Below are 25,454 nucleotides of genomic sequence, written 5' to 3'. Positions count from 1 at the left end.
TTAATATTATTTTATATTCAGATTCTGTCCTTTTATGCCACGTGTCGTACAGTTACAGGTGAATTTCGTTTCGGGAAATACCAACAAAAACATTATTTACTTTAGAAACCAAAATTCAAAGGAGTATTTAATAGCGTCCGCTTCCAAACACCGTTTGGAGTTAAAGCACAGATAATCAGAAGTCTTAACATTCATAACTCTCATTTAAGTTTGACAGAAACTAAAAAGTCTGTTGTTTTTCTCATTTGTTCATTGATACTAGTTGGGAATAGTATTGAGGAAGAAGGATCAAACATAAACACCACTAGCAAGCAGCAAAAACAACGATCCAAATCCCTGCAATTTAACCCAGAGAAACTGATTTCACTACACGAAATTGCGTTTAAGACAACTATTACAAAGTTGAGAGGACGAAGGGAGAAACCATACCAAGAAAACAGATGCTAGTGCCGCAGTCGCGAGCTCAATCCCGAGACTACGGTTTTTCCTGGATGATGTAGCTTCATAGCTGCATCAGAAATGTTGTAACACGTAAGTTAGAAAGAAAAAAAATAAAACAACACTTTGATCACTTCTTCTAGAACTGAAACTAAACCAGAACTGTGAATAAGAGAGTCCGATATAAAATGGTTCCAGTCCATCTTAAGGTTTTTGACTTGTTGAAGCTAAACCACATGATGCTCAGCTCGACACATCAATTCAAACAAAAAACCGAATCATATCTCCTAGAAATTGCCGTCCTTTGAAAGGTTGAAGCTCATTGCTTAAAACCAGAATTACACAATCTAAATTTCACGTAATTAACAAAACCGATCAATTACATTCAGTGAAGCTACAAAGCACTGATTCAGTGGACTATAATATTCCCTAACTAACTGACATGTCCGGGTCTTTACATCAATAATACATCATGAGAGAGTGATAAATAAATAAAAAAATCACTCCAAGTTCATGAGCTTCATCATCTCTTCGTTATACTAAAGACTACCCATAGCCATAGCCTACAGGGCCGGCTCATTGGGGGGGGGGACAAGCGGTGCGACCGCCCCGGGCCCAAGCCCGTATCCCCCCGTATAATACTAATTAAGGGGCCCAATTTTTTATAAATTATAAATATAATAAATAAAATTGAAAGGGGCCTAAAATTATTTGATATGTATATGGCTTTATTTTCATTACAAAATATACAAAATATTACTGATTAAATTTAAAAAAATATTTTAAATATTATCTGTATATAAATTTTAGATGGTGAAAAAAAAATTTCTTGCTCTAGGCCCTTAACAATGTTGAGCCGGCGCTGATAGCCTAGGAACTGAGAATGAATTGTCACCGAAAATTATATAAGCAAATAACAATGTTGGTCAAAATTCAAATACACATTAACTCACAATCTAGTCATGGCTAAGCAATTGGGACTCTGATCGCAAGAACACACAATCAAATACAACAGCGATTCGGGATCTGATCGGATCGAGATTAGCTTACATGAAGAAGAAAGCGGTGATGAAGAGGCCAATCGCCAGAGTGAACACCGATAACGTCGGGTACATCGCCACCGCAATCGGACTCGCAATCGGACTCGCCGCCTAAAACAACAACATTAAAACGGAGATCGTAAGTGACAGAAGCGATCAAATTACACTTGGACGGATGTGGAGTTACCATTTTTGAGAGGTAGAGAGATCTCTCCGTTATATGCTTCGCTTCGATCCGAGGAAACGATTTTGAATCAGTTTCTTCGACTGATGATTCTTTTACACACACGCCACGAGTCTCTCCCGTTGTGGACCGGACCGGTTTATACAAAATTTATGGGCCCGTTTTGTTTAGTTATTCGGTTCAGTAAGCCCAAGTGGTAAGAAATGGGTTCACGAAAAAATCTAAAAAAAACACACTATTTATCATTTCCAAAAACCCTAGATACAAAGCTTCATATCTATTGACAGGAACATGAACGAGACCAAGGGTGGCCCGTACGGTGATCAGACCGGTGCCAAGTTCTGGCAAGTGATCTGCCGCGAGCACGGCTACGATCCAACTGTTCGTGACGATGAAAGAAAGGTGAAAATGAGGAAGGTGACGAAGAGTGATATAGAGATGGAGAAGAAAATCAAACAAGACAAGAAGAGAAGATCATAGTTTGAATGTTTGTGTTGTGTTTCGGTTTCTCCCTTTTGATTCTATTTCTCTTTGTCTCTGTGGCTTCTATTTATTAATGAAGAAAATATTGAAAGTATAATCACAATCAATTTGCTTGTCTGGGAGGCAAAAAAAAAAAAAAAGATATGAAAAGATTACATTAATGAATTTAATACAAATCTTTACGTAATGAGGGTCTGAATAAACATTCTAAAGAACAAATGAATACAATTTTTTTGGGATAAAAAACGTTTAAAACGAATGGAACTGCACGTCGAGAGTGACAAACGAAACAACGTGGTAAGAAACTAGGACTGGTTTGCATCGCTTTGATCCTCCACCATTTATATGTGGCTATCCGTCCGGGCATGAAACGTGAAAAGTCACCGAGAACACATTTAACATGGAATGTGACACAACTATCACATGTGTAGAACCAAATTATGGTATCTATTTGTTCCTCGCATATATCACACCAATAGTCTCATCTCTTGTTTTTTTGGTAACATAAAAATAGAAGATGTTCATCGTACCAGTGTTGTGTTGCTTTTGGCAAAGCAACACATCTTCTATCTATTCCAAAGTTGCAGTCATCGCAACTAAACAATCGATAGTCCCATTTATTGCAAGAAGCACATTTCATTTCCTTCCTGTTATTGTAGTACAAGGTGCATGGATGACTTTCATGGATGATAGATTCAGAAAGTGTGCCACACTTAACATCAATACTGAAGTGTCAAAAGTCGGTATACTTGAAACCTTCAGAATATTTTTCACACATTTTACAATAACGCTCTATCTTGTCACCACATATTAAAGATAATGGTTTGTCATGATAAAAATGTTGTTTCTTTCTCGAAAGAGCAGCGCATGTTTTATGGAGAATAAAATTGCATTGCACACAACTATAGAATGCTTCCACCGGATATGATACCTTACTCGTTGAGTTGTAAATAATGTTCCTCGTGCAAAAATCTCTATTTATAAGTGCAATTTGTAGTAATTAATAGGGGATATAAACAACCTTAACCTAATATCAAAATCTTTATAAGCGATTTGTATCACTATTACGATGTAGTATAGTGTTAATTTTTTTTTCTTTTCATCTTATGAATCTACAATAACTAATTTATTTAATAATTATTTTAATAGTTAAATATAATAGAAAAAGCTTAATAAATTTGATTCTTAATTATACAAAATTGAATTAGCAAAATACTATAAAAAAAATATAGTTTAAGTTTGTTTGGTATAAAATTTAATAAACCAAAAACGACAATATATAAATCAAATCAAACCAAGATAAATATGATTTTAATATGATATCTAATTTTTGTAAACTAAAATATCAAAAAATTAAACCGAAACCAGACTAAAATACAATAAACAAAAACTAACCGTATATAAACTGAATCAAACTAAAACATATATGATTTTAATATGATATCTAATTTTTATAAATCAAAAAATTGAAAAACTGAGCCTAGACCAAACGAAGCTTTCTCTACCCGAAAGTTCAGTCTCTCGAAAATCCGGACTGAACTACCTTACTTTGAATATATGATTTTTAGGTATCATCCTAGTATATATATAATTCTTAAACATTGTCAGCCTACCAAATTAATAAGAAAATAGATCCAAACATGTAATTTAGTAGTTTGTTTTAAGAAAATAGATTCAAACGACTCAAACCTAAACGATACTTGGCATCAATATTCTTTTCGTGAAACAAGAGAGTATATTTGCAAATAACTCTCCTTTTTTTATTTCTTTCGTTTTTTCTCGAACTAACAGTTTTTTTTTGTATAACGCAGCAGAAGAGAGCACGTGTTGGTCCGTGAATCCATCTCACTCGCCGTGCCCTACCATCGTCATCGCGTTCTATATTTGTTCATTGAAACTAGTTCTGTCTAGTTGGGAATAGTATTGAGGACGAAGGATGCATAAAACACCACTAGCAAGTAGCAAAAACAGCGATCGAAATCCCTGCAATTTAACCCAGAGAAACTGATTTCACCACACGAAATTGCGTTTAAGACAACTATTACAAAGTTCAGAGGACGAAGAAAGAAACCATACCAAGAAAACAGCTGCTACTGCCGCAGTCGCGAGCTCAAACCTTTAGGCTACAGTTTTTCCTAGATGATGTAGCTTCGTAGCTGCATCAATAATGTTGTAACATGTAAGTTAGAAAGAAAGAAAGAACAAATACAACACTTTGATCACTTCTTCAATCTATACCAGAACTGTGAATAAGAGTCCAATATGCCCACCGAGACTCCAAGGAAAAACTAATATAAAGGGCACGTGTCCATCTTAGAGGTTGAAGCTCATTGCTTAAAAACGAGAATTACACAATCCAACTGTCTAGTAATGAACTAAACCGATCATTTTACATTCTGTGAACCTACAAAGTACTGATTCAGTAACTGACATGCTAGTCTTTACTTCGATACATCATGACAGGATATAGAACTCACACATGTTCAAAAGTTAAATAAATAAGTCACAACATAATTCATCAACTCCATGAGAATGCATTAATGTTACCAAACACTATATATAAGCAAATAGCAATGCTGATCAAGCTTTAAATACAATGAACACGTTACAAGAGGAGAGAGATCCCGGACTGAGAACGCCACAGCTGGTACGAATCAAGCAAAAATAACATCTGATCGGATCGAGTTTAGCTTACATGAAGAAGAAAGCAGTATTGACGAGGCCAATCATCAGAGTCGGTTTCGCCGCCTTCTCGCCGGAACAACAAAAACGGCGATCGTAAGTGAAGAAGAGATCAATCCAGTATGGAGAACATTTCGACGGATCTAGAGTTACCATTTTTTTGGGAGCTAGAGATATCTATCTGTTATGCTTCCCTTCGATCTGAGGAACCACAGAAACCGATTTTGAAGCAGTGTTTCTTTGACTGATGATGATGAATGATTCTTTTACACACACTTTGTTTTGTTTAGTAGTGATTCAGTTCAGTAAGCCCAAGATTACTTTGTTGGGTAAGAAACGGCTTCACGAAAAAAAATCTATAGAAAAAACACACACACACACACAGTATTTATTCATTGTTTCGTAGATATGAATTTAATACAACTCTAGATAAAAGAAAATACAAATCTTCACGAAATGAGGTTCTGCGTAAACATTTTACAGAACAGATGAAAACACTCTTTTGGGGATTACATAAGTTTAAAACAAAGGGAACTGCGCGTCGAGTATGACAAATGTAACAACGTGGTAAGAAACCCGGACTGGTTTGCATCGCTTTGATCCTCCACTTTCTATATGTGACTATCCGTCCCGGCATAAAACGTGAAAAGTCGCCGAGAACACATTTAGTATGGAACGTGACACAGCAACTATCACATGTGTAGAACCAGATCATGGTATCTATTTGTTCCTCGCATATATCACACCAATATTCTCCTCCTCTCTTGTTTTTGTTGTAACATAAAAATATAAGATGTTCATCATACCAGTGTTGTATTGTTTTTGGCAAAGCAGCACATCTTCCATGTAGTCCAAAGCTGCAGTCATCGCAACTAAACGATCGATAGCCCCCTTCATTGCAACAAGCGCATTTTATATACGTGTTGTTATTGTAGTACAAGGTGCATGGATGACTTTCATGGATGATAGATTCAGAAAGCATGGCACACTCCACATCAATACTGAAGTATTGAAAGTCGGTATACTTGAAACCTTGAGAATATTTTTCACACATTTCACAATGCTCTATCTTGTCACCACATATTAAAGTTAACGCTTTGTCATGAGAAAAATGACGTTTCTTTCTAGAAAGATTAGCGCATGTTTTATGGAGAATGAAATTGCATTGCACGCAGCTGTAGAACGCTTGATAATATATAGGTAAGACACATGCTTCACAACGAATGCCCTCACTGGATATGATACTTTCCTCGTTGAGTTTTAAATAATGTTCCTCATGACTGAAATGACATATCAGGTTTTCATCTATTACCTTAAATGGTTCGAGATGAGATTCTTCTGGTATCCCCTTGAGTTCTAATCTGTCCCATATATTATTTTGTATTGCACATTGAGAATGAATGACATAATTAGGACAAATCGAGCAAGAATACGCCCCATAAGACCAGTCAACGTTTTTGTGACAAAATCCGCATTCCCAATTCCCAGGACTTAGATGAAGATGTCTAGAAAGACGATGCTCGTGACGGTTGACGTTGATGATCTCCGGTAAGTCAATACAGCTTTGATGAATCATGAAATAACATTGTTGGCATGAATAAGGACTCCGATCACCCTCCATCCCACAAGCATCACAGACAAAAGATATTTTCCTTGGTGTAAGGCTGAGTTGATGTTCATGAGCCTTAGGAAATAAGATTGTAAGCGGTGGAGGATCCCTCACACAACCAACATCCACACTAAACTTACAGATTGAACAATGATAAACTTTCAACCCTAATTCCTCTCCACAAATAAGACATTTACCATCAGAGAAATGATGTTCTTCCTTGGTGAGGATTTTAAGGGGGTGTTGAGGGTGATATGGGTAATCTATCTCTAAAGCAAGCATTGAACACCTGATTTCGAAATTCAAACTACATAGAGAACATCTGTAATAATACATATCACGAGTTCCCCCTCCACAAAAAGTACATCTGGGATGATAAAGATCCTTCTCGATAACAAGAGAGTGTTCATGGGCTTTGGGATATTCAATAACATTTGGTGGTGGATTTTTGGCACAAGCCGTATGAACTACGAAATCACATATAGAGCAATGGTAAAACATATTATGAAACAAATATTCTCCACATAACTTACAGGATTTTGGTCCGCGCCACTCCCAAACGAGAGAGAGAGGATGTGCAGGATGAGATGGGTGGTGGATCTCTAAGGTTGCCTCTGCACATTCTTTGTGAAAGGAAAAATCACACTCATAGCAACGATAACCGTCTTTGACGTAACCACCACTACGAGGGCAACCATTGCATCGGCTAACCCAAGGCGTAGGGTACAAAGGGTGTTTGTGAGTTGGTAATTTTATTCTAATCATTGTGGTGAATGATTGTAATAATATCGAGCACGTTATTTAGTGTATAAATACAGAAATTTAGCTTATACATTAAATATTCTAATATTATGCAACAAGTAAAAGGTTTTTGATCATAAGCAAATAACAAGAAAAGAACAGATCCTAAACGCATGCATATTTTTTTCCTCGAACATAAGCGATCCTTTGCTTTATTGGATAGGAAAACACTTTTATTTTTCGATTGGTTTACATATAATTTTATGAAACTATTTTTGTGCTCGGATAGGCTAAAGAAAGTTAAAATGTGATTTTCTATTACCTTAAACTAATTCTTTGACAAAAAAAAAACAAAAAAAAAATCATTAGAATCATTACGATCCCTTACCTAAGAAAACATAACCTCTTACATTGATGGACTGCATTGATAAATCAAATAGTGATACCATAATTCAGCTGAAGAAGAAAGAGCTGTGATAACGAATAAACTATACTTGAAAGTATAATGTATTAAATTGAGATTAGGAGGGTCTAAGGGCAACATTATTGGGAGTCCCTTAAGGCATCCCTTAAGGGAATAGGGTGGGGACCGAGGAATAAAGAGAAGGGAAAAGCCCTTAATTAAGGGATGTCCCTTACTTTTTAATGACCAAACAAAAAAAAAAAAAAAAAAAAAGCAAAATAAGGGACTCTCTCTCTCTCTCTCTTCATCCCACCAATAATGTTGCTCTAAGGAACTAGTACGTTTGGGGGATGTGGAGAGGTCGTGGACGAGTAACTTGGGAATGAAGCATCGCCACAGGGTTAAGGATGATATAAATCATGATATACTCCAATTCTAGAGCGGGGTGAAACATATATGTTTCCCTTATATCAATCTTCCGAGTTTCTTGGCAACATTATATAATTCTTAATTGTCAGCATGTCAAATTAATAAGAAAATAGATCCAAACATATAATTTAGTAGTTTGTTTTAAGAAAATAGATTCAAACGACTCAAACCTAAATGAATTTTCTTCTTCTTTTATTTCCCGATTTACTTGGCATTAATATTATTTTCGTGAAACAAGAGAGAATGAATTTGCAAATAACTCTCCTTTTTATTTCTTTCGTTTTTTCTCGAACTAATAGTGTTTTTTTGTTGGTATAACGCACCTGAAGAGAGCATGTGTTGGTTTGTGAATCCATCTCTCTCGCGGTGCCCTACCATCGTCATCGCGTTCTATCTAATTTTACCAGTTTGCCACTTCCAAGAAACTTCTTATCCTCTTTTAGAAACGTGCTTTTTCATCTAAAGCAGTCTAAATCAGTATTAAAAATATGAGTAACTAGATATTAAGAATAATTCCGAAAATGTCAATTAAAGAGTCCAAGACACACCAACCATGCTTCCTTACCGCGTAAATCTTTAAATAATGCAAAATAAAGCTTTTATATATCCATCTAATCTTTCGACTTGGACATTAATTTCATATACTCGATTTTCTTGTGTATATGTTTAAAATTTTAAGCAAACATATACAATCAGACAAGTCCTAAATATGCAACCAACATATATCTATATAATAAAATTAAGCTAGAAACTTAAGTAACATTAAAACCAAAAACGAATAATTTAGAATAAAATGTTTATATAAGTTTTTCTCTGACTAAATTTGACTTTTTGACATTTACTTTTGTTTCATAGATAAGATTCACCAAGCTTTTGAATTCAAAACTTGATGTTTTCCACAGTCTCTAATGTGTGTTAAACAACTTAAACTAACATTACTTTCGATTATCAACATAGTCAATAATCATAAGCTAAGATAATATAGCGTTACATCTTTACAAATACAATATTGTTTCTAAACTAAACCCATAACATAACAAATGATATTGCTAAAAATATTCCTCCGGTGTCTTCGAGAAGACTTAATAGACCATTCATTATAACTAACATAATTTTTTGCCAGATTTTATAGTTAATATAACTGAATAACATATTGTTAGTGCACTACTATGCATATAGAAAGAAATATAGAATCTAATATAGTTTATAACGCCTCAATCAAACATGTTTTTCTTTTTGTCTTTACATGAGTTATCAAACAAGTTTTACGCGGTGCAATCTCTCGATGAAACAGTGACCAGTAAACGCTTTATCTAAATAAAAAAGCGGACAAATAATAATAAAAAAATTTGGAAAAAGAAAGTCAAGTCACCGTCAAACCCATCCCCTCACCGCGTTCACACGTTCACGCGCTTCCTTCGTCTCTGCATCTTCTCTTCTCGCAAGACAAATAAACCTTTTTATATAAACGTCTGAAACCAGAACCATCGAAATTCAAACACTTGGGAGCTTTCAAGTTTGATTTCACATCTAAACATAAAGTCAAACACTTTTCAAACCCAAAAAAAAAACATTCGTCAAAATCTGGATCCTCCTTTAATGGAAATATCTGCTTTCCCATTTCCATACCTACAAGACGACGAGTGTTCCCATTTCCTCGGTCTATTTCAGGACATGGACTCTTCTTCTCCTTCTGACTTCGGGTTCGAAGGTTTTGGTAACGACAATACTAAAAAACGACCGAGAAAGGAAGACGAAGAAGAAGAGGCTGGAGCTGTGAATGGTAGTAGTAACAAGCCTGCCTTTGGAGATATACTCGCGACGCTTTTGCTATTGGACGAGGAAGCTAAGCATCAGCAAGAGCAGTGGGACTTTGAATCCAATCGAGACAAGTCTCTTCTCGAAGCTAATCACAGGGAGAAACTGAGAGCAATGGATGGTTATTACAATCAATTGCAAGGTCAATACAATACAGATGTTACTCCTCCAAAACGTGCACGAAGATCAGCAGTTGCTGCTGTTGTCGCCGCGGTTGCTTCCGGTGAGGAAGCAACCGCCGCTCCGGTTCAGCCGACTGATATCGCTAGCGGTTCCGGGCCGAGTCATAGGAGGTTGTGGGTGAAGGAGCGCACGACGGACTGGTGGGACAGAGTGAGCAGCCCTGATTTTCCGGAGGAAGAGTTCCGGCGAGAGTTTCGGATGAGCAAATCGACGTTTAATCTGATATGCGATGAGCTGGACGCGACGGTTACGAAGAAAAACACGATGCTCCGCGACGCGATTCCAGCGCCCAAACGCGTCGGCGTTTGCGTCTGGCGTTTAGCTACTGGAGCTCCGCTGCGCCACGTGTCGGAGCGGTTCGGGCTCGGGATCTCCACCTGCCACAAGCTGGTCATCGAGGTCTGCCGCGCGATCTACGACGTCCTGATGCCGAAGTACCTCCGCTGGCCGTCGGATTCGGAGATCCGATCGACTAAAGAAAAATTCGAGTCGGTTCATAAAATCCCAGACGTCGTGGGTTCGATCTACACCACGCACATCCCCATCATCGCTCCGAAAGTCCACGTGGCGGCGTATTTTAACAAGAGGCACACGGAGAGGAACCAGAAGACGTCGTACTCGATCACAGTCCAGGGAGTGGTCAACGCCGAGGGGATCTTCACCGACGTCTGCATCGGGAACCCCGGATCACTAACCGACGATCAGATCCTCGAGAAATCGTCCCTCGCGAGGCAGCGCGCTGCGCGCGGGATGCTTCGCGACGGTTGGATCGTCGGGAACGCGGGGTTCCCGTTGACGGATTGGCTCTTGGTGCCGTACGCGAGGCAGAATCTGACGTGGACGCAGCACGGGTTTAATGAGAATATCGGAGGGATTCAGAAGATCGCGGTGGAGGCGTTCGAGAGGCTGAAAGGACGGTGGGCTTGTCTGCAGAAGAGGACGGAGGTTAAGCTTCAGGATCTACCTTATGTGTTGGGTGCTTGTTGTGTGTTGCATAATATCTGTGAGATGAGGAATGAGGAGATGGCGCCGGAGTTGAAGTTCGATGTGTTTGATGATGTGACTGTGCCTGAGACTAATATCAGATCTGCGACTGCGTCTAACAAGAGGGATCAGATCTCTCACAATCTCTTGCATCGTGGCTTGGCCGGGACGAGGACTCTCTAGCTGAATGGACTGTGTTTTTCTCTTTGAACTGATTTTTTATTGCAAAATTCTTTTTCCAGATTAGGAATAAACAGAAGTGTTTTCGGTAATACTTAGATGAGATTGGATACAGAAAGGATAGTGGACTTGAGTTGTTTTTGTTTGTAATACCATTAGCATTGTGTAATCTATAGTTTATGTATTCTCTATAAATTGAATTTGAAAGTTCCAAGGATTTGGTGCTAAAACAAGAGTTAATACCTTTGAATGTGTCACAAAAGGAACAATCTCATCTTCTGAGTGGGTTGAAACGAACATATGCACAATCTATACGAGCAAAAGAGTATTGTGTTTCCCAATCATTGTCGTAAGTTATGTAAGAATGTTAATTTGGGGTCTGTTATATGTTTAACATGTTAGTGTCATCATCAGAGATAAGCATGTTCCTTAATCATTTTTTTTTACATGCATTTAACTTCTTACACATGGCATATGCGGTATTAATTTTTAGAACTAATATTAAATGTTGGTAAACTATATTTGTGAACACCATGTAACACTACCTCATCATAAATTTCATTTTGCTAACTCAAAATCTTCTTCCAGGAGTCCATCTTTAGTTTTCATGTTTAGTTGGTTGAAGATATTATTCCACTGAATCCTTTCTTCTGTTTATTTATATACAGAACCTATATCTTGAACAGATTTCAAAACTAACTGAATATTTATCTGATAGATAAGCCAATGATTATTAGTCAATAATACACGTTTTTTGGGTGGAGAAAACTAGTCAATACTCAATAGTAATAATTCAAAAATATTTAATCTTAAAGATCCTAATTACGACTTCAAATGATGTAATTGCATTGTACAAATCTAAATGCTGTTAAGATGACATCAAAGGATGAAATGTTTTTTAGATTTAAGTGAAAGAAATGTTTAACTAGAAATGATTTTTATATTTATTTATTGATATTATCCAATTGTTCGGACAATATATATATATACAGTTAAAATCGTCATTCGTCAATCGTCACAGCTTAGAAAAGCTATATTACCAAGTTACCCCTACACTCACCATAGTGGGGACCGATCTCCTCCAAGTTTATCCAATGGGCAATATCGTAATTTGAAAACAGCCAATTTTTTCCCCATTGCCGATCAAAAACAGGAAACCAAGGAACGCGCGGTTCGTCTCGATCCCGTCCTCTCATGGCTGTTGCAGGGACCTCGTTTGATTTCGATTTCGAGCTCTTCCTTTGAACGATCCAATCTCTCATTATCTCCGTGATTTCTGGGAGAGATTCTGTATAACTGCTGGGAAAACTTTTTCAATTTTTTTTGGTTCTTCGCCGTGATTTTGATTCGAAGGTTTGTTCTCTCTTTCTCTGATCTCTGAAGTTTGATCCGGGCTCTAGGGCTCCGTTTCTGTGTGTTTCTCTTCTTATTGAAGATGATTGACTTCGTCTCATCAAGTTCATTTTTTTTGATTCGCATCTCTGCTAGGGTTTTCTTGTGCTGTGATTGAGTTTCCGTTGATCATTTTAAGCTTTGAATTATAGTTAATTTTAGTTTATTGGGCGTTTTTTTTGTTGCAATGAATTTTGAAAACACGAATTTTTCAAGAGAAGAGTAAACTGAAAATCATATGTCTGAAGTTGAAGGCATTTTAGTTTTATGATTAGTAGACAATGTGGATTACGGAGGCAATTAAAGGAATTATCTTTCTTATCAAATTGATTAAGGTGTTGTTGATGATATGTATTGGTGGTTTTCTTACTAATATAACTTCATCATATGCTTTAGATTAATAAGAAGTGAATTTATAAGATCTTTGAACACATTTCAACTGGATCTCCATTCTCGTCTACTTTACTTTCCACTTTACTATAACTTTTTCGCATTTTTGTACATTTGCTAAATTTTGTAGATTTTTTTTTTTCATTATTGGTTTAACCTCTTCAATTGGGGTAGTAGTAGTTTAGTTGCTTAGTTCTTAGAAGAAAAAGAGTACGCGATGTTATATGGCTCTGAACATGATTCTGGCACTTATGAGTCCTTGTGTTTCTATTTATGTATAGTTTTGAGAGTTTTGTATATTTTTTTTCGATTTTTAAGACTTGGTTAGCACAAATGAAATTCTATGCCTTCTACTTTCGAATATATTGTTTGTCTTCCAATTCCATTCTCCTGGTTAATTGTTCTGGGGGGTTTTCACTGAGGTTTTACTTCCGTTTTGTGTCACTTTTCAGGTGCAGCTTCTAAATAAGTCGACAGCTGAGAATTTAGCATATATGTGCTGCAACTCTGCAAGCTTGTCATGTGCCACTGCGTGTATATTTTTTATCAATAAAACAGTGGACTTGCCAAAGCTAAGGGAATGTCAGCACCTGGGAAGTTTGATTATTCTTCTGGTGGACCAGATAGGCCTTTATACAGGTCTAACTTAGCTTCACAGATGGAAAGATCTAGTAGCTTTCGTGAGACAATGGATCATCCTGTCTCATCTTCTCACGCGAGCATGTTGAGGACCACTTCACCATTAGCACAAACCGATGTTACAAATTTCTTTCAGTGTTTGCGTTTTGATCCTAAGGTGGTTGCCGCGGACCACAAGTCTATTCGTCAAGGTGACTTTAAGCGTCATGTGAATATTGCTCTTGGAATTCAAGGGGATGAATCTCCAAGCACAACGCCAAAAGGGAAGTTAACTCCATCCCCTATACCAGAAGAGATCAAGAGACTAAAGGCTGGTCTACGCGAAAACAATGTGAAGGCCAGGTAGTTTATTACGATGAGTTGATAAATTTCTTTGGAGTTCTCGTTACCTAATTGATTTTTTGTGTTGCAGGGAACGTGTGAAAATTTTCAACGAAGCATCGTCTGTATTTAACAAGTTTTTTCCTACTGTACCTACAAAGAAAAGGTCTCGGCAAGAAGGGTTTTCCAATGACCGCTTATCTTCAGGGGCAAGTTTAGTTAAAATGGGAAATCAAGGTCAGACTCTGCCTGGTTGTTTTGAGCTTGACCAGCAAAAGGTGGACGAACGACCTAAAAGTGGTGCATTAAATAAGCGGACGCGTACTTCCATGGTAATTCCTGATTCTTGTTTGACAAGATATGCTTTGGTGTATTATCTTCTCAGAGCTGTTTGCACCAAGGATATTGGGTTATACTTCTAGCTGAACAGACGTCTTGTGAAACTTTGGATGGTTATCATAGAAACAGCTAGAAATGGTAGTAGCAGATAATAATATAGAAACTTCTTCGTATAAGTTAGTTGTGCTACTAATATTCAATGCATCTGAATGTCATTATTCAAGTCAGGATATATTACAGAACATTAGTCCTGCTAGATCTACAGAGTTTCTCAATTGTTTTTTTCTTTTACGTTCTGACATTAAAAAATATGTCATACTGCAGGATGCTGTTCTTAATTTTTGATTCTAATTTTCTAAAGCATCGGGCAGTTTTTATTTATTTATTCTACTTGTTACTAATTGGTAGGTACGAATTCAAAATATTCTAATTTTGCTATTATGTGATTCAGATGGATGTGCGAAGTAATGCTATTGTTCGGCAATCAGCTCTAGATAGGGATAAAGACTCAATAAGACCTTCAAATCATACTACAGTGCAGGGCGAAGATCGATCTTCTATTGGTATTGATGGTTGGGAAAAGTCGAAAATGAAGAAAAAACGATCTGGCATAAAAGCAGATGGTCCTTCTAGTTTGGCCTCAAACAAAGCTGTTGATGGTTATAGGGAGTTGAAGCAGGGCATACCGAAATCAGCTGGTGATTCCAGGTTGAGATTGAATGGTGACTCGAACATGTCAAGGTATGGCTTATGGTGACATGTATACTGCATCTGAATAATTACTTAAATCCAAGTCGCTATGTTTTTAAAAGCGTACTTCCAGTTAACCTGTTTTTATGTAGTTATTAGCCATGTCTAATGCAAGTTATCAGAATATGTGCAATTTTGGTGATTTACATCCTTTCCTTTGTAGGTCAGTAGGAAAATATTCATAAATGGGATGTCAAATAATTAAATGGAAACTTATTCGTTGACTACTTAAAATGAATACAGGTTCCTATAGAATGTAGTTGACCATTCCTATAGGATGTAAACATTAGATTAATGAGCCTTTATACTCTCAAGAACAAGAGTGCCTTTATAAGCCTACGCAAGGACCTTAATTCGGCTATTGCTTTAATCCATTTGAGTGATTATGGAATTTAGGTTGGTGGCTGAAAATATGCTGAATATCCTTTGTTTAATTGAGCTTAATCTCTTCTCTTGCGCATCATTCATTTCTACGCCTTCTGTCAATGATGGTTATTGCGATTCTGTTTTGTTGGTCAATCAATTGATTAATGTTTCTGTTCAAATTATTTGTGTAGGCATGGGGCGGTGAACGGTGCTGTTCCATATGGAAGATCTGATAGCTTCTCTCAGCAGACAGGTTCGGCAGGGCGTTCCTTGCTCTCCAGGGATTCTGATCACAATTCGTCGTACAATGAGAAGCGAGAACGTGCTATTGGCTCAGATAAGGAAAGGGTGAATCACAGGGCTATCAACAAGTATGTGTTAACAAACTCGCAATCACACACCTGTCAATTTTTCGCTAGACCAAATTCTCCAATTTTTATAATTCCTGTAACTCTCCGGTGGGTTCATTTCAGGTCAAATATTCAGGATGAATCGAATTCTCCAAGCCCAACTTCAAACCCAAAAATAAGTGTTTCATTTCGTGGTCCGAGATCAGGATCAGGGCTGCCGCCGAAACTTTCTCCAGTTGTCCACAACACTCCTTCTCCAAGTGATTGGGATATTTCTGGCTGTACAAACAAACCTCCATTGTTGTCTGGGGTTCCCAGTCGCAAGCGTATGACTTCAAATCGGTCTTCATCACCACCTGTCACTCAATGGGCCAGTCAAAGACCACAAAAGATATCTCGTTCCGCAAGGAGAACGAACTTGATCCCCATTGTTTCAAGCAATGACGACGTTCCTTCACCAGATAACGTCTCAGATGTTGGGTTTCATAGACGCTCGCCAGCAGCTTCTCCGCAAATGAAATTTAAAGCTGAAAATAGCTTGTCTACAACAGCTTTATCAGGAAGTGAAGAATCTGGCCCCCATGAGATCAAATCTAAAGACAAGGGAAAGCAATCTGATGAGATCGATGGGAAAGCTGCTCTGAATGTTCCTAAACTCTCCATCACTGGTTTACAGTCCAGAAAAAACAAGCTTGGGGATGGTGTAAGGAGACAAGGAAGGACAGGCCGGGGTTTTGGTTCAACAAGGGCTGTCAACCCAATGGGAGTTATGAGACATGGAACAGCAAAACAACTTCGCAGTGCAAGAAATGGTTCTGACACGAATGAAAGGTAGGGAACCCTGCCTTAAGTACTTCTCTTTTCCAATTTTCAGGTATGTGTAAAAGTTTTTGGTTTCATGAGGTTTATCTCCTTGTTAACATACGCTCTCTGCAGTAGGGTAGGTCGTCCACCCACTAGGAAACTCTCTGACCGCAAAGCTTACAAACGTCAGAGAAGTACATCATCAAATGCTGCTCCAATAGATTTTCTTGGTCAGTTCAGTTAATCAGATTTGTACTTTGGCATGATTGATTTTTCTTCTTTTTTTTATTTATGATTTTTTTTTTTTTTAAATCTTAGTTGGCTCAGATGATGGGCATGAAGAGCTACTCGCTGCTGTTAACTCGGCTATAAACTTTGGTAATTAAATTTCCGTGGTCCTCGTTTATGTTATTTATTTTTTAGTCTTCTCTAGAATAATTTGTTTGGTTCTTTTATGCAGCTCAGAATTTTCCTAGCTCTTTCTGGAAGCAAATGGAGCGATACTTTTGCTTTATATCTGATGCACATATCAATTTCGTGAAACAGCTGGTAATTCGTTGTCCTGTATAACAATAAGATAGAGATTATACTATTCAGACCTCCTAGTTTAAAGGATGTGACAGATCAGTTATAAATGTTTATATTCGTATGCGTAGTACTTGATCGGTGTATACTACTAACGTTCTATGTGCTGCGTAGTAGTCTAGTGGGATGGGATGTAAGTGTGCTGCAGAGGAATACTCTGGGGCAGATTTGTAATTTCGATAATACTATCAGATTTATTATGCGTGTGTATATGTTGGTTTCATTGGGGAAAAAACGAAAATGTGTAAATGGTAGGAAATTTGCTATGTTGCGTGATCTGATGATAGATTGCATTTTCTTTTGCCTTTCTAAAGTTTGGTGAAGATAATTACAGCTTCATTTGGATAAATGTGATAACCCTTTTCTCTGTCAGGGTGACTTCTCCTCCATGGGTACTACACCAGTCGGGTCAGCTTCAGAGTTCGATGGTCGTGACATATATCCCGAGGACTTCACAACCAGCAGAGAGGATTCTAAAGCTGCGCCCCTTTATCAGAGATTGCTATCAGCTCTGATTTCGGAGGACTCAATCAGTGTAAACGAAGATTTACAATTTGGAGCGGAGGATGAGTCAGAACTCAATGTTTTGAACCATATGGTGGAGTCCAATGGTTATAGGAGTGATAGACTGGAATTTGATGAGCTAGAAGATGATGTGCCTGGTATGATGCTCAAGGGTGTTAATAGCTCAGCTCACAATGTCAATGGAAGATTTTCAGATCATTTATCCAGAGACTTCTCAGACATTCCATATGAAAATTTGGGGATAGATGAGAAGATTTATATGGAAGCTCAGTCTATTGGAATTTGCTTGGAACCCATGGTATATTCCCCAACCCCTAGGAGTTCAATCACTTTAGAAATGCTGCTTACTGATGTTCTTGGGTTTGGATTCTGATTGATTTGTTGTCATTGTGTTTTCGTGCAGGCTAATATATCAAACGTGGAGGATGAAGGAATTGTTGACGAGATCAAAACGCTAGAGGAGGCCATCTACGAGGTGGTATGTTTTCTTACGTGTTTTCTTCCTCTTTTTTTAACAGCTTAACGTTACAAATTGTGATTTCTATCTCTTTTGATCTACCTTGTTCATTTTTCATTGGACTTGTAAAAAGACAAAACTTCTACTGTGTTCTCTAGATAGCTAACTATGTGTTGTTGTCTATCTTAAAACTTAAGGGTTCTAAGAAGAAAGAGATGTTGAATCGGCTACTAAAGCCTGCCCTAGAAATGAAAGACCTTCAGGAGAAGTATGAATTTGTCTTTCTTCTGCTTTTCTTGCACTCCCTTACTGATCTGGACTGTGTGATCTGACGTTTCTGTTCTCATGTGTTTCCCTTACACAGGGAGTTTGATAGGCTCGGTTACGAAAAACTCGTCGAAATGGCATATGAAAAGAGCAAGGTGAATTCATTATGTTCTCGAAATTAAATCAACTATTCAGTTTTGTTTGCCTTTACAGACACTTTTTCTCCATGTTTTGATAATTCTGTATGGATTTTGTTTGACAGGCAAGTCGGCGTCATCATTCCGCAAGTGGAAAGAGTTCGGCTAACAAGATATCAAAGCAAGCCGCATTTGCTTTCGTGAGAAGGACGCTTGCAAGATGTCGTGAATTCGAAGAGACAGGCAAAAGCTGCTTTAGTGAGTCAACCTTTAAGAATATCCTCGTTGCTGGGTTGACACAAATTGAAGACAACCCCATGGACAAGGAGCCGATGGGATCACAACAACCGAGCTCATCCTTGGCATTGCGAATGACGCAGGATACGGAGACTTATGCCAATTCTTCTGAAAATGCTTTACGGGAAGGGAGAGATGAGGCAATGTGGTCAAACAAAATGAAGGAGAGAGAGCTGCCACTAAATGATGTGGGTGGGGGACCACTTTCAAGCAGTACAAAAGGAAAGAGAAGTGACAGGGACAGAGATGGAAAAGGACATGCTTCTTCATCAAGAGGTGGAGGAACAAACAAGATTGGTCGCCCTGCACTGTCCAATAATGCCAAGGGTGAACGGAAAACAAAAACAAAACCAAGGCAGAAAACAACTCCCATGTTTTCTTCTCCTTCTTCTGTCAATATCATGGAGCAAAACAGAACATCACAGTCCAAACCAGCTAATAGCAACAACAGCGAGTTTAGTAACTTGGAGACACTGGACGAGTCAGAGCCTCTCGACCTATCTGGCCTGCAGATACCAGACGGTTTAGGTGGTCCAGATGATTTCGATGCGCAAGCAGGAGACCTAAGCTCATGGTTAAACATCGATGATGATGCATTACAAGATAATGATATAGATCTCCTTGGACTTCAAATACCCATGGATGACCTTTCAGACTTAAACATGATGGTATAAGCTTCCCCTCTCCATCATTATTTATGTACAGTCCCGTCTGTTTTGTACCATTATTAGCGACCAAGAAAGACTAAGGAAAAGGAAAAAAACAAGTTTTGGTCACCCAGAATCGGTTATTCGAGTTGGCTCCCAACAAACCAGCCGTATAGCTTCATCATCGTCGTCGTCGTCATGTGTAGGGGTTACCTCTTTCTCTCTTTTCTTATAGTTCTTGATTACTAGGGTGGTGAAACTGTTTTTGTTTATTGGTGGTGAATTTGGCTCCGGCTGTTAAGATAGGTCGGTAGTTAACTTACAACGTCAGGAAAGAAAGACTGATAGTAATGTTGTGTAGTGATATATAGATAAGTCTCAGGTTTTCTTCTTCTTCTTCTTCTTCTTCTTTTCTTTGAACTCTCTGGGATTTTGTAGCTTTCATAAACTCAGAACCATTATTGTTGCCCTCTGTACATACATTTCATGTTCAATAAAATTCAGCTTCTAATAATTAACATGTGACAAGATAATTCTTATGTTATTTGTATTTCTGTAAATGTACTTTCTTATGTAAATGGCAGACATAAAAATCTCAACGTTGAAGCAAAAGAAAAGCCAAAAAAAAAAAAAAAAACCAAAAAGCACAAAAATAAGCCTCCTTTACAAGTAGTTTTTTCACCTTTCTTTAGATATGAGAGTGAGAGTTGCGTTTATAGCGTTGCGGTTGGTTTTGGACACAGCTTGCTTTAGCGTCACGGTTGGTGACGCGCTAACATTTCGTCTTTGCTGCTCTATCACAAGCTCGCTCGCGAACCACTCTAGTTTATCTGAATTACTCATTTCACCGATCCTTTTGCTACCAAACAATACCGATTCAACATTGTTCTGCTTCAACATCTCATCAGCTATCTCCGTCAGTTTCTTTACATTCTCTGCTCTTGGATCCGTGTCCACGTTTGGCCCACAAGCTCCTAACCTCGATCCGTTTGCCTGCTGCACCACAACATTTTTTTCCAAATGATATTTTCAAAAAAACGCAGAACGCAATATAAATGAAACGAAATAAACCTGAATGCGAACATAGTTACTGCTCCGGTAAGGCCCAAAGCCCATAGCAACGGCCTGATCAACAAACTCAGCAGAACCATCACCAGAGATCCTCGCCATGGGCCTGGCCCATTCTTTTACCCGCCAGTTTTTAACTTGCTCATAATCATAATTCACTTCAAAAAGCTGACCAGTCCCAAGCGACAACACCAACATATCCTCCACTCCCTTAACCGCCGGAAACTCCTGTTTGTTATGAAACACGTGCGTTATCGCCGCCGCAGTCGGATTACTCATCGCGAGCCCACCTCCAACCGCAACGCACCGCGTTTTCCCGTCCACGGAGGACGCGCGAACCGGATCGAACGTCCCCGGCTCCGCCCACGTGGCGCGGCAGATATCTCGGAGACGGAAATCGAAACTGTCGCTCTCCAGCGCGTCGGCGCGTGAGAACAGAAGCGGCGCCGTGCTGGAGAGATCATAGCAAGAGATGAGAATCGGTTTCAAAGTGTCTTTAAGCGTCAGATCAGCGAACGACGCTTTCATCGCTTTCTCGAGCTTCGCCGTCGCGGCGGAAACGGAAGAAGACGAGGAGGATCCGGATCTAATGACGCGTTTGATCGCCGCTCCTGCTCCGCCGCCTCCTCCTCCTCCGGCCGATCTGTAGAAACTCTCCGCGTTGTCCACTAAGAACTTCCACGTGTCCTCCGCCTTGAACATCGGGCGGTTACCGTCTCTGGTCGCGAACATCATCGCCGAGAACACCCCTCCGATTCCTGATCCGGCGGCCACGTCGAAGTAATCCGCGATCCGAGCGTTCGGATCGCCGGACTTCTCCTTCAGCATCTGCTCAAGATAGATTAACGATTTTCCCGCCAACAGACCTCTCATCCCTCCGCCGTCGATGCTCAGCACGCAGATTCTCCCTCTCGGACTCCCGAACGAAGACGGAGCCCCAGGGAGAACGACGCCGTTTGGAGTCAACGGCGATCTCGGAGAAGGTCCAGCGTCGGAGGAATCAGCACCAGGTCGTAACGGACTACGAGGGATCCACGATAGCCTCGGGTCTTCGTAACCGAAGAGAAACTTGCTCTCGAGAATGGAGAAGATCTCGTAGCTGAGCTTACCATCGGAGGAGTCGATGAACGGTTCGTGAGATCGAGCCGTTGATAGCGTTGGACTGGCTTGAGTCCTCTCGTGGTTTCCGGGAGTGTTGGGAGCTGTGTGGTTGACGAAATGCTTCTTCTTCTTATTCTCCTTGGAGGTAACCGCCAGTGGCGGTGGCTTATCGTACCGTCGATACATCAGAATCGTTTGAGAGAAGTTAGCTTTACACACAAACCTTTGAATTTTGAAGCTAGCAAGAAGACATGAAGGCGTATGCGTAAGTTAGCATCATGACATGGTTAAGCACTACTCGTGTACTCGGAGAGTCTCGCACGCACGTCCGACGCCTCTCCAGCAAATTAGATCATATTAAGATTTTTTTCTTTTCTTATTTCTTATTATTTATTTCGGTTTTGGTTGAATATTTTAATAAGCGTTACCAAATTATCATGGTCGGCAGATATACGAATTAATTAAGAGATATGAGTCTGCATGTTTAACGAGTTTTAGTATATGTTTTGAGAGAAAGTAAAACAGTCGTCAAAATATCTATCTACACCACTCTGTTTCTTATTAAATTGCAAATAACGTATTTCGCATTTACTTGGATGAATCTCAGTTACTTCTCACATCCAAACGTTTGGCACTAAATTAATTACGTAGCTTATTTATACAACACCCCAAAACAATGGTGAATTGATTATTCAAAACTGAAAAATAAACACAAGGATGAAAAGAAAAAAGAAAAAGTTTCTCTCTTTCTTGTTCTCTTTCACAAGAAAGAAGATTGAATTGAAGCTTTGATTCTTGTCGCTGGTTTTTTGTCGGTGATTTCACCTCCGGTATACTTCGGTCAGTTTGACGAGTATATCCAGCTTTTGCTTCCGGTGGTTCGCGGTCTCCTCGACGGAACTATCCGGCTTTGTCTCCGCGTCACGTTTCTTTTTGAAGGCGGCGATGATTTATCACCGGGACTTTTTCGATTCGTTGATCAACGTTTCCAGTTTTTCTCTGCCCAATCAACTCTCTTTCTTCAGCCTCGATTCATCTCTTCCTCTCTTCATCTTGAGCCGTTTCATTTTCGGGCTTTTCTTCATCTATAAAGATGACCTTTTATCATACAGGAAAATCGATGGTGGTGGGTTAGATCGTAGACGATTTGTCTTTTTGGAAACGCAGATTCCGTGTGTGACTTGTTATGCTGTGAAGATGGCTCCGTCGTGAGTCGTTCTTCATCGGCCTGCGGCGAGTTCCTTCGAATCTCCACTTAAACATCGGTGGAAGGTTGCTTCTCTTTTTTTTGACGTGTGTCTTAAAACGTAGGGCGTTCATTCACGTAGTGGGATGAATCGACATCTTCTTCAACGGATTTCATCTTTAGGCTTACAGTCCAAGTTGTTTGTTTAGTTTCGGTCCGTTGGTTGAGTTTTCGTGTACTGATTATGTTGGGCTTGGTCCGTTATTAAAAGTACTAGAAGGCGAAAAAAAGAAAAAAAAAATGCAGTCAATTTTGAAACATTGGAAGAAGAAGAAAAAAACACTAATAAATAATGAATCTTCTTTTTCAACATAACATTCCAATCCAAAGTATCTCACTTATGAGAGCTCCAAGTGGAAATTAAAAAAAAAAAAAACTGAATAAGGACTCTCATGTAGCTCATATTATCTCTACGAACTTGAAAATACAGCAACAATACAAATATATATATAGTAGACGATTAAGATCATTTTTTTTAACTGGAAGTTAAAAACAAAGAAACCTCAGAAGATAATAGTAACCACCAGATGATGAAGATACTATTTGTCTCCCTGGAGAGCTTAAACGGAGAATGTACCAGACAGATTCTTAAGCGTTGCAAGCGGAGACCCTGCGTTTGTAAAGTATGACGCGAGGTTGATCTCCGAGTTGTTGTCGTATTTCTTCACGAAAGGATGTTCCTGAAATGTTTTGAGGATAATGAATATACACTTGAACTGGATAGAAAAGGGATGTGAAATTGAAAACAAACCATTAGTTCCCTAGCAGAGCTTCGACTGTTTGGGTCCTTTTGCAAACTGAAAAGAGAGTGCAGAGTTTAAGTAGAATATCTTTAAATTTGTAACTACTCTCTGAAAAGATAAAAGAGTATATTACCAAGTGGAGATGAATGAAGATAACTCAGGGGAGAAACTTTCTGAAGGAAGAGTTGGTGGTGGTTGGTCCACTATTGCTTCCATCAACTCGAAAACACTGCTCCATGTTTCCTCCTCATCTGGTGGCAAATATGGGAACTTTCCCGTTGCGCATTCAAGCACTACTAATCCCAAGCTCCATATATCGCTTTTGTTACCGTACTTGTTCCCAACGATCCTCTCCGGCTGTTATATGAAGATATTGTTCATAAGGGTTTACTAGTCAACAATGCTCTCACAACGGGCAAAGAGAAGAGATACTTACAGACATATAGTTGTAGGTCCCGACAAAGGTGTTAGCTAAACCCGCGGTGTTAGTCATAACGGTACTCACACCAAAGTCAGTGATCTTGACCTCTCCTCTGTGGTTGACCAACAGATTCGATGGTTTCAAGTCACGGTGGATGATGTGCTTATCGTGATGAAGATAGATCAGTCCCTGAAGCACCTGTTATCAAAGAAAATCACAATCACTCAAACCGATACATTATTCATTAATGCTGCATCTATGGTGCTTCTTACTTGCTTAAAGATGGCAGAAAGATAGGACTCAGGGATGGTTTTGACTGACTTGAGAAAGTCTTCTAGAGATCCACCGTCCATGTACTCCAATATCAGCGAGATTGCGCCATTATCGTAAAACGATTGGTAGGAAGTAACAAGGTATGGACATTGTGAGGACTGGTTTATTTTAAGCTCTTGTGCAATTGACTTGCGAATAGCTTCATCGACGTTTAGTTGAATGACCTTTAAGGCGAAGAATTGACCAGTCCATTTGTGTTGAACAAGCTGCACAACACCGCTGCTTCCTTTACCAATGAATTTAACCATGTCTAAATCGGATAAGCCCAACTTATCATCCGCTGGCTTAATCGGAGATAGCTGAAAAAAAACACACACACAGAAGTCACAAAGCGAAAACAGAGATTACAAAACAGTAAAGTCATTACAAGCTGTGTGTTCTCAATCATTAACAAGACATGAGCTTTAAATGTGTTCTCTCTATCAAGCAATCAATTAAAAAGAAAAAGACAAGAGCTTTAAGATGTGTTCCTGTCTAGAAGCTAAAAAAAGTAACGATCTTGAGAAGTTTCCGATTATGATCAGATCCAACAACCACATTACAATCGAACTCCCTCACCCACTAACATAACACTCAGCTCTATCTTCATTACCAGAACTTCGAAACCAATACTATAACCTAACACTGAGGGAGATAACTAAAGAGGAAGAAAGAGTTACAGCTTCAGGCTCAGATTGAGAGACGATACGAACTCCATCCTTGTTAACTCGCAGATCTCCATCCTTGAACGTACCGCTCTGCGTCCTAAAGCAAATAACACCAACCCTAAGTTCACTCCAAATCCACACACGAAGACATCTATCAATAGATCTATTCAAGCAAATCGAGAGAGAGATAGATACAAGAATTTGGTGATGGATTGCTCGCCAGCAGGAGGGATTGAGAGCTTGAGATTATTGCTGAATCCACCCTTCTTCATTTCGTCTTCTTCTTCCTTCTCCTCGTCACTTTCTCTTTTTTAATTTTCTCGACTCAAATCAAAAGTCATTATAAAAACTTAAGTAAATACAACACTTTATGCGTAATCATGGAGACTAGTCAGCATAAGGAAGGAAATGAGAAAGAAAGAAAAGAAAAGATCAGTCATTAACGACGTTGACCA

The 25,454-nt window shown here is 38.9% G+C and overlaps 5 protein-coding genes across 8 annotated transcripts; 2 read left to right on the top strand and 3 right to left on the bottom strand.

The window, feature by feature from the left end:
- Positions 1–78: 78 nt before the first annotated feature.
- Positions 79–1,794, bottom strand: LOC106372113 (transmembrane protein 258). The gene is made up of 4 exons (XM_013812251.3): positions 1,666–1,794; positions 1,489–1,589; positions 430–508; positions 79–336 (listed from the first exon to the last, which is right to left on the bottom strand). Exons 1-4 carry the CDS (start codon positions 1,666–1,668, stop codon positions 289–291), a joined length of 231 nt encoding a protein of 76 aa, XP_013667705.2. The 5' UTR covers positions 1,669–1,794; the 3' UTR covers positions 79–288.
- A 7,408-nt stretch (positions 1,795–9,202) lies between these two features.
- LOC106387759 (protein ALP1-like) lies at positions 9,203–11,391 on the top strand. Its single transcript, XM_013827706.3, has one exon. It carries the CDS (start codon positions 9,609–9,611, stop codon positions 11,175–11,177), a length of 1,569 nt encoding a protein of 522 aa, XP_013683160.2. The 5' UTR covers positions 9,203–9,608; the 3' UTR covers positions 11,178–11,391.
- An 897-nt stretch (positions 11,392–12,288) lies between these two features.
- On the top strand, positions 12,289–19,954 carry LOC106387850. Of its 3 annotated transcripts, none has more exons than XM_048781193.1 (14): positions 12,289–12,527; positions 13,409–13,937; positions 14,008–14,248; positions 14,707–14,996; positions 15,563–15,742; positions 15,845–16,552; positions 16,661–16,755; positions 16,844–16,903; positions 16,986–17,074; positions 17,484–17,933; positions 18,039–18,113; positions 18,290–18,360; positions 18,457–18,514; positions 18,622–19,954. In XM_048781193.1, the coding sequence occupies exons 2-14, from the start codon at positions 13,537–13,539 to the stop codon at positions 19,465–19,467; spliced, it is 3,564 nt and encodes a 1,187-aa protein (XP_048637150.1). In that variant the 5' UTR covers positions 12,289–12,527; positions 13,409–13,536; the 3' UTR covers positions 19,468–19,954. The 3 variants fall into 3 exon arrangements, with proteins under 3 accessions (XP_048637150.1, XP_013683344.1, XP_013683272.1); XM_013827890.3 differs by having other exon boundaries at positions 16,658–16,755; positions 18,039–18,110; XM_013827818.3 differs by having other exon boundaries at positions 16,658–16,755.
- On the bottom strand, positions 19,655–22,150 carry LOC106416990 (patatin-like protein 8). Of its 2 annotated transcripts, none has more exons than XM_013857858.3 (2): positions 20,512–22,150; positions 19,655–20,436 (listed from the first exon to the last, which is right to left on the bottom strand). In XM_013857858.3, the coding sequence occupies exons 1-2, from the start codon at positions 21,793–21,795 to the stop codon at positions 20,119–20,121; spliced, it is 1,602 nt and encodes a 533-aa protein (XP_013713312.2). In that variant the 5' UTR covers positions 21,796–22,150; the 3' UTR covers positions 19,655–20,118. The 2 variants fall into 2 exon arrangements, with proteins under 2 accessions (XP_013713312.2, XP_022559272.2); XM_022703551.2 differs by having other exon boundaries at positions 19,655–20,433.
- Positions 22,151–23,125: 975 nt separating this feature from the next.
- LOC125609825 (mitogen-activated protein kinase kinase 2-like) lies at positions 23,126–25,399 on the bottom strand. Its single transcript, XM_048781227.1, has 7 exons — positions 25,195–25,399; positions 25,012–25,096; positions 24,292–24,651; positions 24,035–24,217; positions 23,732–23,955; positions 23,607–23,652; positions 23,126–23,535 (listed from the first exon to the last, which is right to left on the bottom strand). Exons 1-7 carry the CDS (start codon positions 25,269–25,271, stop codon positions 23,416–23,418), a joined length of 1,095 nt encoding a protein of 364 aa, XP_048637184.1. The 5' UTR covers positions 25,272–25,399; the 3' UTR covers positions 23,126–23,415.
- Positions 25,400–25,454: the final 55 nt, after the last annotated feature.

The sequence above is a fragment of the Brassica napus genome, chromosome A1, assembly GCF_020379485.1.
Source record: "Brassica napus cultivar Da-Ae chromosome A1, Da-Ae, whole genome shotgun sequence".
NCBI lineage: Eukaryota > Viridiplantae > Streptophyta > Magnoliopsida > Brassicales > Brassicaceae > Brassica > Brassica napus.
The sequence above is the reverse complement of the archived record's forward strand: the minus strand, read 5'-3'. Positions and strand labels throughout refer to the sequence as shown.

Excerpts from the sequence above, each read along its gene's own strand:
- LOC106372113 (XM_013812251.3), bottom strand. Across the intron at positions 509-1,488 it reads ATCACCGCTTTCTTCTTCAT|CTATGAAGCTACATCATCCA; the intron begins GTAAGCTAATCT and ends TTTCTGATGCAG. Across the intron at positions 337-429 it reads CACTAGCATCTGTTTTCTTG|GGATTTGGATCGTTGTTTTT; the intron begins GTATGGTTTCTC and ends GTTAAATTGCAG.
- LOC106387759 (XM_013827706.3), top strand. The coding sequence starts at position 9,609 with ATGGAAATATCTGCTTTCCCATTTCCATACCTACAAGACGACGAGTGT.
- LOC106387850 (XM_013827818.3), top strand. The coding sequence starts at position 13,537 with ATGTCAGCACCTGGGAAGTTTGATTATTCTTCTGGTGGACCAGATAGG. Across the intron at positions 14,997-15,562 it reads GGTGACTCGAACATGTCAAG|GCATGGGGCGGTGAACGGTG; the intron begins GTATGGCTTATG and ends TTATTTGTGTAG. Across the intron at positions 16,756-16,843 it reads TGCTCCAATAGATTTTCTTG|TTGGCTCAGATGATGGGCAT; the intron begins GTCAGTTCAGTT and ends TTTAAATCTTAG.
- LOC106416990 (XM_013857858.3), bottom strand. The coding sequence starts at position 21,795 with ATGTATCGACGGTACGATAAGCCACCGCCACTGGCGGTTACCTCCAAG. Across the intron at positions 20,437-20,511 it reads GTAACTATGTTCGCATTCAG|CAGGCAAACGGATCGAGGTT; the intron begins GTTTATTTCGTT and ends GTTGTGGTGCAG.
- LOC125609825 (XM_048781227.1), bottom strand. The coding sequence starts at position 25,271 with ATGAAGAAGGGTGGATTCAGCAATAATCTCAAGCTCTCAATCCCTCCT. Across the intron at positions 25,097-25,194 it reads CAATCCATCACCAAATTCTT|GACGCAGAGCGGTACGTTCA; the intron begins GTATCTATCTCT and ends TATTTGCTTTAG. Across the intron at positions 23,653-23,731 it reads TCTTCATTCATCTCCACTTG|TTTGCAAAAGGACCCAAACA; the intron begins GTAATATACTCT and ends CTCTCTTTTCAG.